At 52.3% G+C, this 17,783-nt stretch overlaps 1 protein-coding gene across 1 annotated transcript; it reads left to right on the top strand.

The window, feature by feature from the left end:
* The first annotated feature begins 13,671 nt into the window (after positions 1–13,671).
* LOC112547170 (mast cell protease 1A-like) lies at positions 13,672–16,912 on the top strand. Its single transcript, XM_075911811.2, has 5 exons — positions 13,672–13,794; positions 14,682–14,829; positions 15,374–15,512; positions 15,831–16,088; positions 16,263–16,912. The coding sequence occupies exons 1-5, from the start codon at positions 13,737–13,739 to the stop codon at positions 16,404–16,406; spliced, it is 747 nt and encodes a 248-aa protein (XP_075767926.2). The 5' UTR covers positions 13,672–13,736; the 3' UTR covers positions 16,407–16,912.
* The last annotated feature ends 871 nt before the right edge of the window (positions 16,913–17,783 follow it).

Raw genomic sequence — 17,783 nt, forward strand, 5'->3', positions numbered from 1 at the left:
GGGACCGGACCTTGAGAGGTCATCCAGCCTAGCCTCCTGTCCTCACGGCAGGACCAAGCACCATCTAGACCATCCGACAGGTGTCCGTCCAACCTGCTCTTAAATATCTCCAGAGATGGAGATTCCACAATCCCCCTGGGCAATTTATTCCAGTGTTTAACCACTGTGTTTAATGTCCAATGTCCGGTGTTTAATGTCCAGCCTCAACCTCCCTGGCTGCAGTTTAAGCCCATTATTTCTTGTCCTACCCTCAGAGTCCAATGAGAACAATTTTTCTCCCTCCTCCTTGTGACACCCTTTTAGATACCTGAAAACCGCTATCCTGTCCCTTCTCAGTCTTCTCCTTTCCAGACTAACAAAACCCAGTTCTTTCAGACTTACCACATCGGTCCCATTTTCTTGCTGCTGAGCGTGTTTATTTGTGTGACAAGTAACGGAGGGGAGACCGTGTTCATCTGAATCTGCATAAGCAACGAGGAGTCCGGTGGCACCTTCTAGACTCACAGATGTATTGGAGCGTGAGCTTTCGTGGGCAAAGACCCACTTCATCAGATGCGTGGAGTGGAAATGGATTTCTGTGGCTGTCCGTGTGCTGAGCGGGTTTGGAGGACCGTGTGCTGAGCGGGTTTGGAGGACCGTGTGCTCCGGCCAGCAGCCTGCTACATACGGCAGAGAGCTTCTTAAGGAGGCTTTGCGATCTCATCATTTTCACACCCATCAGGCCTTAACCAGAGGGCTATTCAGGAAGGTGAGGGCTTTAAAAAGTCTACTCCTGAGCAAACAGAGGAGCTAGCAAACAGGAGCAGCGAAGCAGAGAGTTGGGCGAGGGACTTTATAGGGGGCAAGTTGGACCTTTAGTCTGACCCAATATGGCCGTTTGTGTCTTATGGTCTTCCAGGGTTGTCTTTATGGGCTTTATGTCTTTATGGCTTGGTCTAGACTATAACCTTTTGTTGGAAAAAGCGACACCAATTGCTCTCCGCAATTGGAGCCGCTTTTTCTGATTCCTTTTCTGGAAGAGGCTTTCCCACCATTTGGGCCAAATTATGGAAAAGACTCCTCTTTTGGAGGAGCCCTTATTCGTCCTAGAACGAGGTAGACAGGGATCCCCGAAAGAGCGTCTCTCCTCTTCTGCAAAAAAAAGCAGAAGGGAAAATGCATTTCCTGGACGTGGCGGGGATTTTTCCGGGCTACATCTGGGATCCCAGAAAACCCCACAGTTTAGACATAACCTATATTTGCCCCTTTTTAGTCTTCTGGCCTAAAGGGTGTTCTGTTGGCAGGGCGGTGGGTCGGGGGCCCTCAGTGGCAAACCAGAGTCACAAGCGCTGAGCAGAAGTGTTTTATCCTTTTCACATATGAGTTTCTTTTTGGTTTTATCAGACCCCGTGTGAACTGCTCCAGCCCTGGGGTGAATTCCCCCCCAGGATCCTAACCAACTCCTGGTTACAGCTCCTTACTAGCGGGGGCTCAGAGGTTGGCAGCGTTCAAGAAGCTACAAATTTGCTGTTTGGCAACTCGGTTTTTATTCATTGCTGGCTCTGAAGCAGCGAGCGATAGGCAGCTGGTTGCTCAGCGGGGCAGGGCAGAAGGAGACCCTCAGAGCAGTTACTCGACTGGAAATCACTTGCGGATCCTTTGCTAGATTCCCTTCCTTTGAACTAGTTCCCAAGGCTCTGTTCAGACCGGGCCAGGACTGCCTTGGGGGGATGAAGATGGAGAAGATGGGATGGTGTAGACGGAGCTTAGTCCTGCCTTGAGGGTGGGGGGCTGGACTCGATGACCTCTCGAGGTCCCTTCCAGTCCTATTATTCTATGATATGATTCTAAGAGGCCCAGGGAGCACAGGGCAGACAGAAGGTTTCATACAACTCAGCAGGTCAGGAAATGACGAGGATCTCCCCTAAACAACCGCTCAACGGGCTGACATGGGGGGAGAGCTACAAACCACCGGGCCCCCTTAAGGTTTGGCTCGACTGAGGTTCTCACCTCTCCCGGACTGGATGCCACAAATGACATCCAGTCCATCCAGTGAGAAGACTTGGCAGCCCGGGCCCATGTCTGACCCTGGGGAAAAGTCTGAGATGGGATTGCCAGGGAATCGAACAGCAATGGGATTGAAACTGGCTCCTAACTCCCCTAGGCTCCCGGGCATTGTGCTCCTCGGTTGGGCACTGAAGTGTGGGGGGTTCAGCTTGGGGCGGTGGATTAGCCTTAGCTGTTTTGCAAAGCAGGCCATATATCTGGGCCAAACTTAAGGACAGAAGGGTACATCTACACTAGCCCTCTAGTTTGAACTAGGGAGGCAAATGAAGGTGACCAAAAATGCAAATGAAGAGCAGGATTTAAATATCCCGTGCTTCATTTGCATGTTCCCAGCTGGTCGCCATTTTGGAAATAGACTAGCCCGGAAGAACGGCCCGTGTCTACACATGGCAGAGAAGGGCGATTCCAAAATAAACCCCTTACTTCGCATGGAATGAGGTTTAACTGGTCATTCAAAGTAAGGGGTTTATTTCGGAATCGCCCTTCTCTGCCCTAGTTCTTCCGGGATAGTCAATTTCCAAAATGGCAACCGCCTGGGAACATGCGACTGAAGCATGGGATATTTAAATCCCGCACTTCGTTTGCCATTTCGGTCGCCCTCATTAGCCTCTCTAGTTCGAGCTAGGGGGCTAGTGTAGACATACCCAAAGAGACAGAGCTCCGGGTCTAGGTTGCGATTCCTAGTTGGATTAAGGGTTGCAGCCTCCTCATCATTTCCTGAATCCAAGGGATGAAGGTGGAGACTTTGACGTACACTCTGGGGGGCTTCCCAGAGGGAGATCCCCAGGAGACGATGCCCTGGGCTACTTCATCGCACACCAAGGGCCCCCCGGAGTCGCCCTGCAACACAGAACAAGCCACTGATGGAGAATGGATCAGCCAGTCGTGTTCTTCAAGCACTGAGGAGCACTTCAGGGATGCCACCCCCTGTCCCTGCTGTCTTCACATGGATCCCCCACATCCTAGTCTGTCTCAATAGCATCCCAACCCTTCATGCAACCATACAATCCTAGAGTTGGCAGAGACCTCAGGAGGCCATCGAGGGGGAAGGACCCAACAACTACTCCAGCCAGGGCTTGGTCAAGCAGGGACTTCAACACCTCTAGGGATGGAGATTCCACCCCCACCTAGGAAACCCAGATCCCTCAGCTTCTCCTCGTAGGTCATGTGCGCCAGCCCCCAGCTGGTCTCTCCCTCCCTGGCAAGAAGAAAGCTATTGTCAATTCATTTGTACAGCACCTAGCGCAGTGGAAACTGATCCCGGATTTTCCTCTTGGACCCAATGGCAGCAGAAAGACCCTCACTAGTAATAACAGTGTATCAAGGTGGCGGGTGAGTTTTACCTTAAAAGAGGCCTGGGGCTTCTTTGGGTCCCCCACACACATCATGGTGGTGGAGTTGTATTTGTGATTTTTCACTTCAGGAATACGCTGACACTCCGAATCATCCTGCACCGTCAAATTCACCTCCTGGAGCATCTCTGAGCCCCCTTTTCTATTTGCTCGTGTCCGGCCCCAGCCAGCGACGCTGCACACAGTCCCGGGCTCCACTTGCTGGTTGGCAGGGGGCAAGCGGAGGAGTCCGACTTCGCTGTTGAGGTGTGCGGGTTTCTGCAGCTATGGAAAAGCAAGAGCAAAAGCACCAGAGTCAATATGAAGCTTCAAGGTAATAGGGGAGACAGAATCCAAGGAGAGACAAGTTACAGCTAATGCACGGCCATGCGGCAGTCCGAGATCAGAGGGGATGGGACTATGGCTACCTGCAGCCGTGTGAGGTCACTGGGGGTGGGAGATGGGATGGGGCGGTACCTGCAGCCGTGTGAGGTCACTGGGGGTGGGGGATGGGATGGGGCGGTACCTGCAGCCGTGTGAGGTCACTGGGGGTGGGGGATGGGATGGGGTGGTACCTGCAGCAGTGGGGTGGGGGATGGGATGGGGGTGGTACCTGCAGCAGTGTGAGGTCACTGGGGGTGGCGGATGGGATGGGGGTGGTACCTGCAGCAGTGTGAGGTCACTGGGGGCGGGGGATGGGATGGGGGTGGTACCTGCAGCAGTGTGAGGTCACTGGGGTGGGGGATGGGATGGGGCGGTACCTGCAGCAGTGTGAGGTCACTGGGGGCGGGGGATGGGATGGGGCGGTACCTGCAGCAGTGTGAGGTCACTGGGGGCGGGGGATGGGATGGGGGCGGTACCTGCAGCAGTGTGAGGTCACTGGGGGCGGGGGATGGGATGGGGGCGGTACCTGCAGCAGTGTGAGGTCACTGGGGGCGGGGGATGGGATGGGGGCGGTACCTGCAGCAGTGTGAGGTCACTGGGGGTGGGGGATGGGATGGGGCGGTACCTGCAGCAGTGTGAGGTCACTGGGGGTGGGGGATGGGATGGGGGTGGTACCTGCAGCAGTGTGAGGTCTGGGGGTGGGGGATGGGATGGGGTGGTACCTGCAGCAGTGTGAGGTCACTGGGGGTGGGGGATGGGATAGGGATGGTACCTGCAGCAGCATGATGTCATTGTTTCCAGTCTCACTATTGTGTTGCCGGTGGCGGATCTGCCGTCGCACGGGGATCACTTGTTGGCTTGATTCTTGTTGTTTGACGTTCTGGGCTCCCAGGATAACAGTGATGCTGCTGTAAAAACCAAGAGCAGCACTTGGGGCATTAGGGGCAGGGGTTGGACACATGTTGGTTTGGCTCATCCATTCTGATCGTGGGGTTGGGGTGGGGGCAGGGCAGTCTGGGACTCAGATCCCTTCATTCCCCTCACCCCCTGCAGAGCTGCCCTAGGGCTGTGAGCCCCTCCCTACCTTACTTTGCACAATGGGGCAGACCCCAGGTTGGGTCACTGACTTACCCAGTGCTGAGTCTGGGCCGTAATTTGCAGAGGTCTCTGGAGACTCATCGACCCGTGAAGCTGATCAGATACCTTGGCCCTACTCTCCCAGCCTGTCCAGCTCCGTGCCTCAGAGCTCCCGGTTCTCCCTGTCCCCCGACCTGCCCCCACATCCCCATCCCAGAGGCACTTACTCTCCCTTGCAGTGAGCAGCCGTCAGCACGAAGTTTCTTGTCACCAGGAACCCTCCACAGTGCACGTTCTTTATTCCACGTTGTATGTTCAGATAGGCCATGTAAGGTCTGGAGTGGGGCTTGGCTTCATGCCCCCCGATGATCTCACCTGTGGGGAGACCAGGCTCACACAAAAAGCCACATCCTCTTGCTGTGATGGGAGCAAGTTTCCCATTCTGAAATAAAGTCCGTACAACCTTAACCTTCACCTTAACTGTTATCCTTAACCATAACCTTAACCCTCCAATGCTGTCCATGGGGGATACTTGTGTTTGGAAACCTGCTCTCTCATCAGCTCTGCCACACCTTGGACATGACATGGGGCCAGAGGGTAAATTTACAGCTCTCACCAGGCTGGGCGTAGAATCGGTGCCCAACGCAAGAGGAGCAGGGCAGTAATCATAATGACTTGTGTTAATATCTTTGGGGACCAACTTCCACCAGAAGGGGACCATTACATCCCCTGTTGTTTTTTTGTCTTCTCCTTCAACCCCAGTGACAATCAGGGCTGCTCCAAACCCAACCGTACTTTTTGGAGCTAATGAACGAAAGAAAGAAACTGATCCTGCAGCTCCAATTGATCGGTACTGGAGAGCTGTGTGTGGCGGGTGGGTCTGGGGCCTGTTGTGGATGTGCGGTGGGGAAGGTCATGGAGCCACTGCTATGTATGCCAGGTACTTACAGGGGTAGGGGTTAGGGTAGAAGGCGGCCTGCCTTCAGTCTGCTGCTTGCTGTCCCACTGCTCCCAGGGTTGGTGGGACTTGAATCCACCACCCTGCACTCCCCAGGGAAGTGCCCTATCCCACTCCAGAAAGAAAGAAAGAAAATGGGATTTTCTACACCATGAAACATTTCCCAGAAAGCGTCTCTTTACCTCCCACATTCTGGCTTTTTGCTTGGGAAAATGATTTTGAAAAGTGCTCGTTTGGGGCAGTTTTCAGCAGAAAATGTGTGGTCATCATAACCGTTTTCCTTTGGGTCATTCTGGAGCGGAAGGAGGGGCGAGGTGGGCACCGGATACACCCAGAGCCTAGGGGGCCTCACAAAATCTAATAGCCCTGGGCCCTCAGAATCCGACCCTTTTCCGCAATCCTACTTGAGATCCTTCGTGTGTCTCTGCTGCTCTCAGCATCTCTCTCTCAGGGGCTCTATGTTGTTTCTAGCTCTACCACCCAGGCTCCCTCACCCCCACCTTCAAACCCTCCCCTAGCTGGATTCCAGGAACCACCCATCACCCTGGCAGAAACATCTGACTCTGGGGAGGAGCCAGAATTTGCAGACAGCCCAGAGAGCTCCTTGCTCTGTTCCCCACAAATGCTGATCCCCCCACACTCACCAGCCCCAACCCCAGGGAGCAGGAGAAAAGCCACGGGCACCACGATCAGGAACAGCATCGTCACCGTCTGTGGAAAGCAACAGGGCTGGTGTCTCAGCCCTGGGGGATTTATAGACCTAGCAGCAAACCGCAAGTCACGTGCGGTCTGCTCACATGGGACACGAGGACCTCACAAGGACTCTTAGAAAGCTCAGCATGGCCTTGCTGTCATGTTGGAGGCGGGAGACCAGCCTCTCTCTAGAGGGAGAGCAGGGCAGATCCTTTTTGGACAAAGCATCCTCCATTCCTTGGCGCCTGCCTGGACCCCATTCACTCTTCTGCAGCTCACCCACCTCCTCTCCTCCAGCAGCACATCTGGTGGAGAACGCGGGCGATGCTGAGTCACCCGCTGGCTTGGCTGGGCTCCCTACTTCCTCCCCAGAGCGTGTCTCACAGCTGCAAGCAGGGGACAGGGACTCTCCTGGGGGTTCCTGGATCCCGGCCATGAAGCCCAGGGCAGAAATTCTCCCAGAGGGTGGGGAGCACGTCACCCATAAAGCGGTGCACCTGGGGGAGCACAGTTGCCATGGTGATGGGGCAGGCCCTATGTGTTCAGTGCTGGAGCTGTGCACTTCTGGGTCTGCCCCATGGCTGGCACAGCTCAATACAGAACACACACACAATGGGCTGAGCGCTTGGAAACGAGACCCTGCCTCTCCAGATCGTCAACTCTCTCTCATACCCACAATTCTGGGCCCCAGAAAACCGCTTAAAATCACCGTGAAGCCCTGGCCCAATTTCTCCACCAAGATCTGAGCCCCCTGACATGGCTGCATGTTTTTTATCCATCTGCAGTGTTGGGACTCAAGGGGTCACTTGCAAATCTCGGGTTTTCTTGTGGTAAAATAGCGTGTTTGAGTCCCTCCAGGCTGTGGGGCAGACGTTGAAGACCTGACGCCTAATTGCATAAAGCACCATAGCCTTCTCCTCCCCCGTCCTACTCCCTTGGGGTGCCTCTGTACCCCTAGAATGGCAACCACAGAGCGTGAGAACCTCCAGTCTCTCCCATGGGGTATTCTCCAACTCCACCACACGTGGCATCTTCATGGCTCATATAAGGCTTATATCTGGTCCAGGGTGGATGGGGGTAGAGGGGTGTTACTTGTGGGGCAAGAAACCTCATATGTGTGTATCTGGTCATTATTCACTTTTTGGTGACCATGCAAACAAACCCCACATTAAATACATCAGTATGGTCATGCAATGGGTTACTTGTTCTCCTTCGCAGGTCAGCAGTGGGACGACACTTTCCTGGATCTTTCTTTTGCTCCTCAGGCATTTCAAGACCCTCTTCCCATTGCCTTTTCTGTCCCTTAGTTGATGAGCCTCATTTTGTGCCCTCGTCCGTCTCATTTTGTTCCTGTGATCTTGCCCTAGGCTTCTGTACTCCCCTGACGGGCCATTGCCAATAGATTTCCCTGCACCTCCGCAGGTATGGGGGTTTGCAACTCCCATTGGCCAGGAATGGTGATTTGCAACCAATGAGAGGTACAGCTAAACACCGTCATATGGAGACCCACCAGCGGCTAACCCTGCCAGACCCAATCTAGCCCCTGGGCTGATGTTTGCTCAGCTCTTGGCTAGTATATCCTAAACATATTTATGCCCCTGAACTTCTAGAAAATATTCCTAAACAAAAATCTTTGTTGTGGTACGGCCCATGCAAAACTGGTCTTTATGACTTCCTCAGGGCCTATGTTTCTTCAGCCAATCAGGGTGGAGGGTTGATTTAGAAGAGGTGTCTCCTTTTTGTAAATAATAAAGTTTCCCCTTGAATGTTTTTTTAAAAATACCCGTTTTTGGTATCAGCTGCATTTTTAATGCCCTCCGATATAAAAACTGCTCCTGCCGGTTCTTTTGAACTTTTATTGTCCACGATGAGGAAAAGGACATGCTGGAAAAAGTTAACAGCTAGTGTCATGTTGTGGTGTGCGGCCTTGCAGAAGGGTTGTGTTTTTAGGACTGGGCTCATCGGGCTATAGCTTTATCTCCAAAGAGGGATCTTTGGTTAAAAAAAAAAAATCTTTACACAAGTTCTCTTTTGAGCAAGTACAACGTCCGTTGTTAGCAGCTGTGTCTTTGTGTACATGGTTAGGCAAAAAATTAAGAAGCGGGTTTATCTTCAAAAACGGTTTGATTTTATCTTTTTTCTTTGCACAGTTGTCTACTAGGTCTAATTTTCTTGCTAGATAATTTCTCCCTTTTATAGTAAAATATCTCATTGAATGTTTACTGTATACGAAATCTGTACTAAATGTGAACATACGCTGGGATATACTGTTATTTCTTCACAATTGACATGTCTGCAACAGGGGTTGATCTTGTAAAATTGTGACTGCACTGAATTAAAATTGTTGTGTGTTCTGTAAAACTTGGCAGCCCTGTAGGATTACAGATATTTTTTTATGCAACACCTATACAAATTCCCCTCAATTGACAGCTTGCATATACTACTCATACATTCTGAGTGTTCACTACAATTTGGCATTGCAATTTACAGCTAAATTTTAAAACTGGACTACTCCTCTTAATGGACAGTTGTTTAAGGTGAGTGTATCTTAAACATGTTTATCTCATCCAACTTCTGGTAAATGCTCCCCAAAATATACTTGTTGTGTTACAGCAGTGTTCATCTTGGAACAGATGTCTTCTATTTTAAAATTATGATGTTTTCCTTTCAATTTTTTTGGAATAAGTAGCTATTTGTTGAATAAGACACCATCTTGGTGTCATGCAATATACAAACATGCTCATATAGGGTACATCTAGGCTACATGCCTCTGGCGACAGAGGCATGTAGATTAGGCTACCCGGCAAAGAAAAATGAAGCAGCAATTTAAATAACTCCTCATCCCAGGAGGCATACCTGGGAGGTCAACAAATGCCTTTGATGTCCACCACAGAGTGTCCTGACTACCGTGCTGAGCCAAACAGCTGATCGGCTCAGCGCAGCAACCATTTAAATTTAAATGAAGCTGCGATTATTTAAATTGCCGCTTCATTTTCCTATGCCGGGTAGCCTAATCTACATGCCTCTTTCACCAGAGGCATGTAGTCTAGACGTACCCATAAGTTGTTGTGCATGTTCCTTGTCAGGGATGGGAAAAGGACTTTTACAGTTTACAAAGTTTAGAGGGTCTGTGTTGTTCAAGTTGAGATTGTCCTTCTTTAGCTTTATCTTAGCAGAGGGCTTTTGGTAATCAAAGTTGTACAATTGCTCTACAGAAGTTTTCCTTTAGCAAAAGTTGAAAAACGGAGCTAGGGTTTTATCGTGGGAAGGAGGCAGTTTGTGGTTAGCACGTGTATTGTCGTCTTCACTGTTAATCTTGTTTCTTAATTATTTGGTTATCTTACAAACTGTTCGAAGGGAGTTTTATCTATTTCCCTTCCGTAGAAGAACAAAAAAGGGAAGAGGACCTAGTATCTAATTTCTCTCCTTAATTGTAAAAGAACCCTTTAAATGATTTTATATGAAACGCCGTACGAAATAACTTTTAATGGGGAGTACTGTGATTCCTTCAGAGCTGACGTATCTGCAGACAGGTGTGGCTCCTTTAATTTTAATTAGATCATTACGATTAAATCCTGCTCAGTAAAATCTGGCAGCCCTTTAGACCAACCGCTATTTTTTTAAATGACACACAGATGCAAGCTCCTCTGAGTGCTGACAGTTTTCATGTTCTCCTCACTTGTTGTTCACACAACTGTTGAACGCTTAGGCTAGTGCAGAGGCGGGCACTAGAGGTGGACTCTGGCGGCAGGTATGGACTCTTGCAGCTCCCATTGGCCAGGAAGGATCTCCTGGTTCGTCAGTTCTGGTTCCTGATCATTTTCCTGTCCCCTGACTCCGGGACTGTCTCCTCCAGCTATGCGTTCCTTTCTTCCCTAATCGCTCCAATGGGCAGACACTGGACATCAACTGGGTTTGATGCTTCCTTCCACAGTGCTGAGGACCCCAATTTACTTGTTTATGTGTCTGGAGATGGAGCAAGAATCCTCCCTGCACAACTCCATGAAGCTCTCACAGAGGAACTCTTTCATCCTTCTCACAAAGTTTCTGGGGAGGCCTTTCTGCCTCCTCCCTCCATCGTACGACACCTTGCCATGCCAAGCCAACAGTATGTGGTCTGGCAACACTGGAGTACAAAGCATATCAGTGAAAGTCTCAAGTGGGCAGAGTCACCAGTGGGTTTTGTGCCAGATGGACAGCAACCAGAGCCAGGGCAGTGCCCGTCAACCTTGCTGCTGTTCCCACTATGTTGAAAAGTGATGAGCTAACGTTTCAAGAAGTACGTCGTGGTGGGTAAAAGTGAATCTGCTAACAGAGAATGAAGGCCTTTCTACAGACAACAGGGATGTGTTCTGCGCAAAGCTACCAGTATGCTTTTAAGCGACCACCATGCAGCAGGAACAACCCAGAGTTCTCAGGGGAGCAGCTGGACTTTGTTTCTAGGCAGCCACATTATTGGACAGGCTGGGGCATGAGCCTGTGGGTGGGATGGGGGACAGAGTCCAGACATGGCCCACCAGAAGTGCCTGTGCCAGGTTAAATGCACGACTGAGAGACATTCTGAGAGGTGAGGACTGTCTTCAGAAGAATGAAAAGTTCTTGGCTCTTGGCAACATAGGTTGCCCCGGTTGACTATTGACTGCCGAGGCTGTCAGTGAGTCCTTGGAAGAATCTGCCGCCTGGCCTTGGAAGCTTATTGGGTCCCCCCCTAGGATCCCACACAGGTGGTCACAGAAGTGGCACATTTGCGATGATGCTCCTGACCATACGTGTGCCTCCTTTGCTTTCTGGTAGGTCTGCCTCACCACATTTGTTTTAATGCAGCATTGTTCGCCATCCCGGGCATATCCTTTCTCCTCCATGCTCTTGGGTATCTTGGCATCGAGATCGGCATTCCTTTTGCTCAGCTCTAGCTCTGGAAGAAAGGATTCCTCTTCCCACACAATGATGAGGTCCAAGATCTCCTGCACGCTCCATGCTATTCCTCTCCTTCCCCCCTCTAGCTCTGGAAAAACAGTTTCCTCTTCCCACACAATGATGAGGTCCAAGATCTCCTGCACGCTCCATGCTTGTCCTTCCCTTCCCCCCCCCAAGCTCTGGAAGAACAGTTTGCTCTTCCCACACAATGATGAGGTCCAAGATCTCCTGCATGCTTGATTATTTACAAAAAGGAGACATCTTTTGTAAGATAAACAGACACCCCGGCTGTCGGAAGAAAAACAGGCCCTAAGGAGCCACAAAGAACAGGACTGAATAAGCAGCGTCTCTTATTTAGGAGTACTTTGTAGATGTTCAGTGACATAAATATGTTTACGATACACTAGCCAAGGGCTGAGGGAATCCCAGGCAGTAGGCTGGATTCGGTCTGCCAGGGTTAGCCCCAGCAGGCGGGGCTAACATGGCCTTATTTACTTGTGCCTCCACCGGCATAGGGTATCTCCGCTCCCATTGGGAGACAGACTAGGGCACAACATGAGTTTCACCTACTAAGGAACAGAAAAGGAAACGAGAGGAGGGTCTTCAAATGCGTTAGGAGCAAGAGAAAGATACAGAACAGTGTCAGCCCACTGACAAAAGGGGAACAAATAACCCATCACATGACAATACTGAGGTGTTCAGTGTGGGGTTTTCTTCCATGGTTGCTAAAAGCTGAAGACTGACAAGATACATGCCACACTTATATGAGGTTTCTTGTCCCCATATAGATGGGGCTGCAACCCCCAGGACCAGGCCACCTCCTATGAGACATGAAGATGCCATTTGTAGGGGGGTTGGAGAATACCCTATGGCTACATCTACATTGACATAATCTTGCTCAAATACTCTTTAATTAAGAATTCTTGCGTTAAAGTATTTGCGCAAGAGAGCATCTACACTGGCATGTGCCTTTGAGCAAGAGATGTGCTTTTGCTCAAGAGCATCTGTGCCGGTGTAGATGACCTCTTGTGCAAGAAAGCTCAGGTGTCCATTTTAGCTATCAGGCTTTCTTGCGCAAGAAATTCATGTTGCCTGTCTACACTGGCCTCTTGCGCAAGAACAGTTGCTCAAGAGGGCTTCTTCCTGAGCGGGAGCATCATAGTTCTTGCTCAAGAAGCACTGATTTCACACATTAGAACGTCAGTGTTCTTGGGCAAGATCTCGCGGCCAGTGTAGACAGGCAGCATGTTTTTGTGCAAAAGCGGGCGCTTTGGCGCAAGATCGTGCCAATGTAGACACAGCCTATGGGAGAGACGGGGTTGGGGGGGTCTCATGCTCTGTGGTTGCTGTCCAAGGTACTGGGGTGGCCCAAGGGAATGGGACAGGGAGAAGGCTACAGAGCTTTACGCATTTAGGTCTCGGGTCTTCAACTTCTGCCCCACAGCCTCGGGGGCTCCAAACACGGAATTTTACCCCAAGAAAAGCTGAGATTTGCACAAAGTCCCTTGAGCCGAGCACTGCAGCTTTATGAAAAATAACGAATCATTGCTGGGGTTAAGGACTGGATGGAGAAATAGGGCCAGGGCTGAGGGTGATTTTAAGTGGCTTTATGGCAGCCAGAATTGTAGCTATGTGAGCGATTTGACAATCTGGACAGCCAGGGTCCGGTTTCTAAGCACTCAGCCTGTACCGTGGGGATGTTTGCTCTGTATTTAGCTCTGCCAGCCATGGGGCAAGCTCAGAGGAACATGGCTCTACCCTGTCTACTTAGAGCTTTTTCCATCACCCATCACCATGGTATCTGTGCTCCCCTAGGTGCATCAAATTGTGTGTTATGTGCTCCCCACCCACGGAGAGAATTTTTGGTCAGGGCTTTGTGGCCGGGCTCCAGGAATTCCCAGAAGAGTCCCCGTCCCCTGCGCACTGCTGAGAGACAGGCACTGGGGAGGAAGCAGGGAACCCAGCCAAACCAGCAGGTGACTCAGCATCGCCCGCGATCTCCACCAGATGTGCTGCTGGAGCGGAGGAGATGGGTGAGCTGCAAGTGAGCCAGATGCCAGTTATGCAGGATCTAAGGAATGAGAGGTCGGAGGAGAAGGATGCTCTGTACAAAAGTGACCTACCCTGGGCTCCTTCCTCTAGTGAGAGGTTGTTCTCCACGCATCAGCTCTCCCTTTTGTCTCCCCCTGCAAGTGACAGCAACATGACACTGAGGTTTCTGTGAGAACCAGCATTGTGTCAGCTCCCCACGTGATGTCCAGTTTGCAGCTGGCTCTATAAATCCCCCAGAGCTGAGACACCAGCCCTGTCGCTTTCCTCAGACGGTGACCATGCTGCTCCTGATCCTGCTGCTCGTGGCTTTTCTCCTGCCCCCCGGGGCTGGGGCTGGTGAGTGGGGGAAAACTGAACTGTGGGATTGGTCTCACAGGGTGACATGCCCCATGACAGGGCCTGTACCCCGTAACAGCCCCATGTTCATATCCTGCTCCTTGAGTCAGTCTGACCAGCCCTCTCCTTTTCCTGTACCCCATCTTTTACAGCCCATTCTCAGGCCAGCTTTGCCCCAGCAGGTACTGCTGGTTCACTGTGAGCCCCCCAAGATCCTGCATAGGGCCCCAGTTCTCCATGCTGCCTTGGCTCTGGGGAGGGGGCCCTGTGCGTTGGGCTGGGCTGGAGAAGGCTGATCGCTTGAATTCATACCCTGGGGTGTGGCTGGGCTCAGTTCACCAAGCCCCGCAGCCACCAAAACCAGAAAATTTTCCCTTATTCCCCACACACGAGGGAAAGAACCAGGTTGCAGAAGAAATAAATCCAGGCAAGCTGAAGGGCAGAATTGCTCCCTGGGGTCAGATTCCTTCAGTCAAAGCCACTTCCCCTGGCACCGGAATTTCAGAGAGATCAGTGAGGAGCAGCCCCGCCTGGTCCCCGTGGGTGGGTGGAGAAGCAGCTACAGAAGCCCCTGCAGGGGACGGGCTGGACTAGACTGGGGTGACTTTGGCCCACAGAGCTGTGAACATGAGGCTGAGCAATCACTGCCCCTACTCTGGGTCCGTTTGGTACCAATTCCCCACCCAGCCAGATCAGATCTTCTGATTTGCCCACCAGCCCCATGTGGGGCAGAGCAGAGTCGGGAGCAGCAATCCTGGCACAGGGATCCCGCGGGGAGAGAATCATGGGGGTGGGAGGAGGCTGTGGGGAATCCCTTTTGAGATGGGGAGCTCAGTCCCCGCCCGGAGAGGGGATGGGCTCTTTGAATGAACTTGGTCTCCCCCCAGGTGAGATCTACGGGGGATGGGAAGCCCGGCCCCACTCCAGACCCTACATGGCCTATCTGGAAATAGAACGGGGAGATAAGATAGCTCGCTGTGGTGGGTCCCTGGTGGCGGAGAACTTCGTGCTGACGGCTGCTCACTGCCAGGGAGAGTAAGTGCCTCTGGGCTGGGATATGGGGTCATCAGGGGAGCGGGGAGCTGTGGTGCTGTTATGCAGGACAGGGGGTGGCCAGGCTGGGGGAGCAGAGCCTAGGGGTCTGACCTGCTCTGGGGGCGTCGGTGAGTCTCTATGGGCCTCTGTAACCCACGGCCCAGCCACAGCGCTGGGTAAATTAATGGGGCTATGGTCCTGACACCAGCTGGGCTCACGGTCCGCTGCCCAGTGTGGGGCAGGGAGGGGTCACAGCCCCAGGGCATCTCTGCAGGATGCTGGGCTGGGAGGCTGGGTATGGACCACTGCCTGGATCCAGATGGCCCAAAACAATGAATGAAGGAGTTCAAGGAATACCTTGAGAGGCTGGTGGTCACCAGTAGGGACCCAGCACCATTGGGCAAGGATTATGCCCAGCTGAAGCAGTCAGCCCCCCGCACTGCCCCCCAACGCAGCATTTACCAGTGACACCCACAGACGCTGTGCCCCTACCTCCTGTACATGACTGTCCCTAACGGGCCGTGTATTGCACCTGCTTTTACAGAGCGATCACTGTGTTCCTGGGAGCCCACAACATAGACAAACTAATAGACTTGAGACGACAAAAGATCAAAGTATCGAAAATGTTCCCGCATGAAAAATACAGGAACAGAACCGTGATTAATGACATCATGCTGCTCAAGGTACCACCCCCATCCCATCCCCCACCCCCAGTGACCTCCCACTGCTGCAGGTACCGCCCTCATCCCATCCCCCACCCCCAGTGACCTCACACTGCTGCAGGTACCACCCCATCCCATCCCCCACCCCCAGTGACCTCACACTGCCGCAGGTACCGCCCCATCCCATCCCCCACCCCCAGTGACCTCACACTGCTGCACATACCACACCATCCATAAGCTGCCGTTCCCAAGGGGTTTCGGGTGCTGCTGGGCATGGTGTACATTCCTTTCCCCGTCAGTGCAACCATTCTCTTGTTCTTCCTCACTGCTGTGTCCCAGCTGGCTCATCCTGCAAAGCTGAATGAACATGTGAAAACCATCCCCATGGCCGGTCCCTTTGAGAATTTACCGCGTGGTACCAATTGCAGTATTGCTGGATGGGGATGCACCGTTCCAGGGGACAACTCCTCTGTGGTGAGCAGGCTCCGCGAGGTGGATGTGGAGGTGCTGGATGATGATAAATGCACATCTGCATTCTACTTCCCCATGTTAATGCTGTGTGCGGGCCGTCCACAGGAAGGCAAGGATGCAGGACAGGTACCTCTGCTCTTCGCAAATCCTTCTTATGCACGAGTGTGTCCATATTTGTGCCGTTATGGTGAGAAATCGGGGCTGGGGGGAGGGAGAGTGCCGTGTCACTGGGCATTCATCGGGGGGTAGGGGGCCGATTCACTGAGCTCTGCTCCATCGGTGGCATGTTTTGTTCTGCAGGGTGACTCCGGCGGCCCCCTCGTGTGTAAGGATAAAGTTCAGGGGGTTGTCTCTAAGGGATCTACATCTGGGACCCTCCCCGGCACGTATACGAGTGTCTCCTTTTACAGCGACTGGATCAAGGACACCATGAGGAGAGCGTAGCTTTGAGCCTGCCAGGACCCACTGCCTAGACCAGCCCTGCGCCGCTTCAGTCCTTTGTAAAGGCCCAGATGTAGGGCCTGCTTTGCAGTGGGGCTGAGTCCCCACATTCCCTCTTGAGTCTCCTACCCCACCCTTCAAGATAGAGTCCCCTCCCCCAGCTCCAAGGCAGGAGAGTTAGGACCCAGGTTCAGGGCTGGCTGCTTCTTTGGTTGGGAACACCTGGGTCATGTCAGTTAGAAGCCAAAGCTTGAGGTGGACCCATTGGGTTGTTGCTCTCCGCAGGGTGGGCCCATCGAGTGCCAGCTTGTGGGAGATCCTCCCCATAACGTCCACCAGCACGTTCCTGCTGGATCTGACCCCAGCCCTGACCTCTCTGGGCCTTCCCCACGTGCTGGTCCTCTAGAGTATCCACCGCCCAGATTAAATAGCTGAACCTCTACTGCGTAGCGCGCCTGCCCTACTGGGATTCTCTGCCTGCTCCGTAGCCAACAACTAATAAAGATACACACGCAAAAAGTCTCGCTTCCTGATGCATCAGCCCAGAGCTTTGCCATCCAGAGCAGCTGCTGTCCACCGTAGCTTGATCTAAATACGTCTCTAACCAAGGAAGGAGAGCGCCAGGGAGGGAGGGGAGGAAGGCAGGGGAAGGGAGAAGGTTCATACCTTTCCCACCCCCACACATACACTAGACATGGGGGCTGACTGGCATGATTTTCCGGAAATGCTTTTAACGGAAGAGTTTTCCGTTAAAAGCGTTTTCCGAAAAGCACGTCTAGATTGGCAGGACGCTTTTCCGCAAAAGCACGTTTCGCGGAAAAGCGTCCGTGGCCAATCTAGACGCGGTTTTCCGCAAAAAAGCCCCGATCGCCATTTTCGCCATTGGGGCTTTTTTGCAGAAAAAACGACTGTGCTGTCTACACTGGCCCTTTCGCGCAAAAGTTTTTCGGAAAAAGACTTCTGCCCAAATGGGAGCAGCATAGTATTTCCGCAAAAGCACTGACAATCTTACATGAGAGCATCAGTGTTCTTGCGGAAATTCATCCGCCAGTGTAGACAGCTGGCATGTTTTTCCGCAAAATCAGATGATTTTGCGGAAAAACTTGCCAGTCTAGACACAGCCAGGGTGGGAAAGGCAGTGGAGTGGGAGGGAGAGCAGGCAGTGAGGAAGGACCTGCTCAAGGAAGGGGGGGGTAGCTAGATGCTGGGGGAGGACCCAGCAGAGTGGCAGGACCCAGCAGAGCAAAGGGAGGCAAACAGTGGGGCCAAGAATGGAAAAGGTCACTGCAGCAGCTGAGGCTGGGGAGGAACAGCAGCCATGATGGTGACCGTAGCAATCACAGCACCCCACATACTGGGCCCTCTGTGTTCGGACGCTAA

This window comes from Pelodiscus sinensis, chromosome 30 (genome assembly GCF_052426305.1).
Source record: "Pelodiscus sinensis isolate ZL-2025 chromosome 30, ASM5242630v1, whole genome shotgun sequence".
Taxonomy (NCBI): Eukaryota; Metazoa; Chordata; order Testudines; family Trionychidae; genus Pelodiscus; species Pelodiscus sinensis.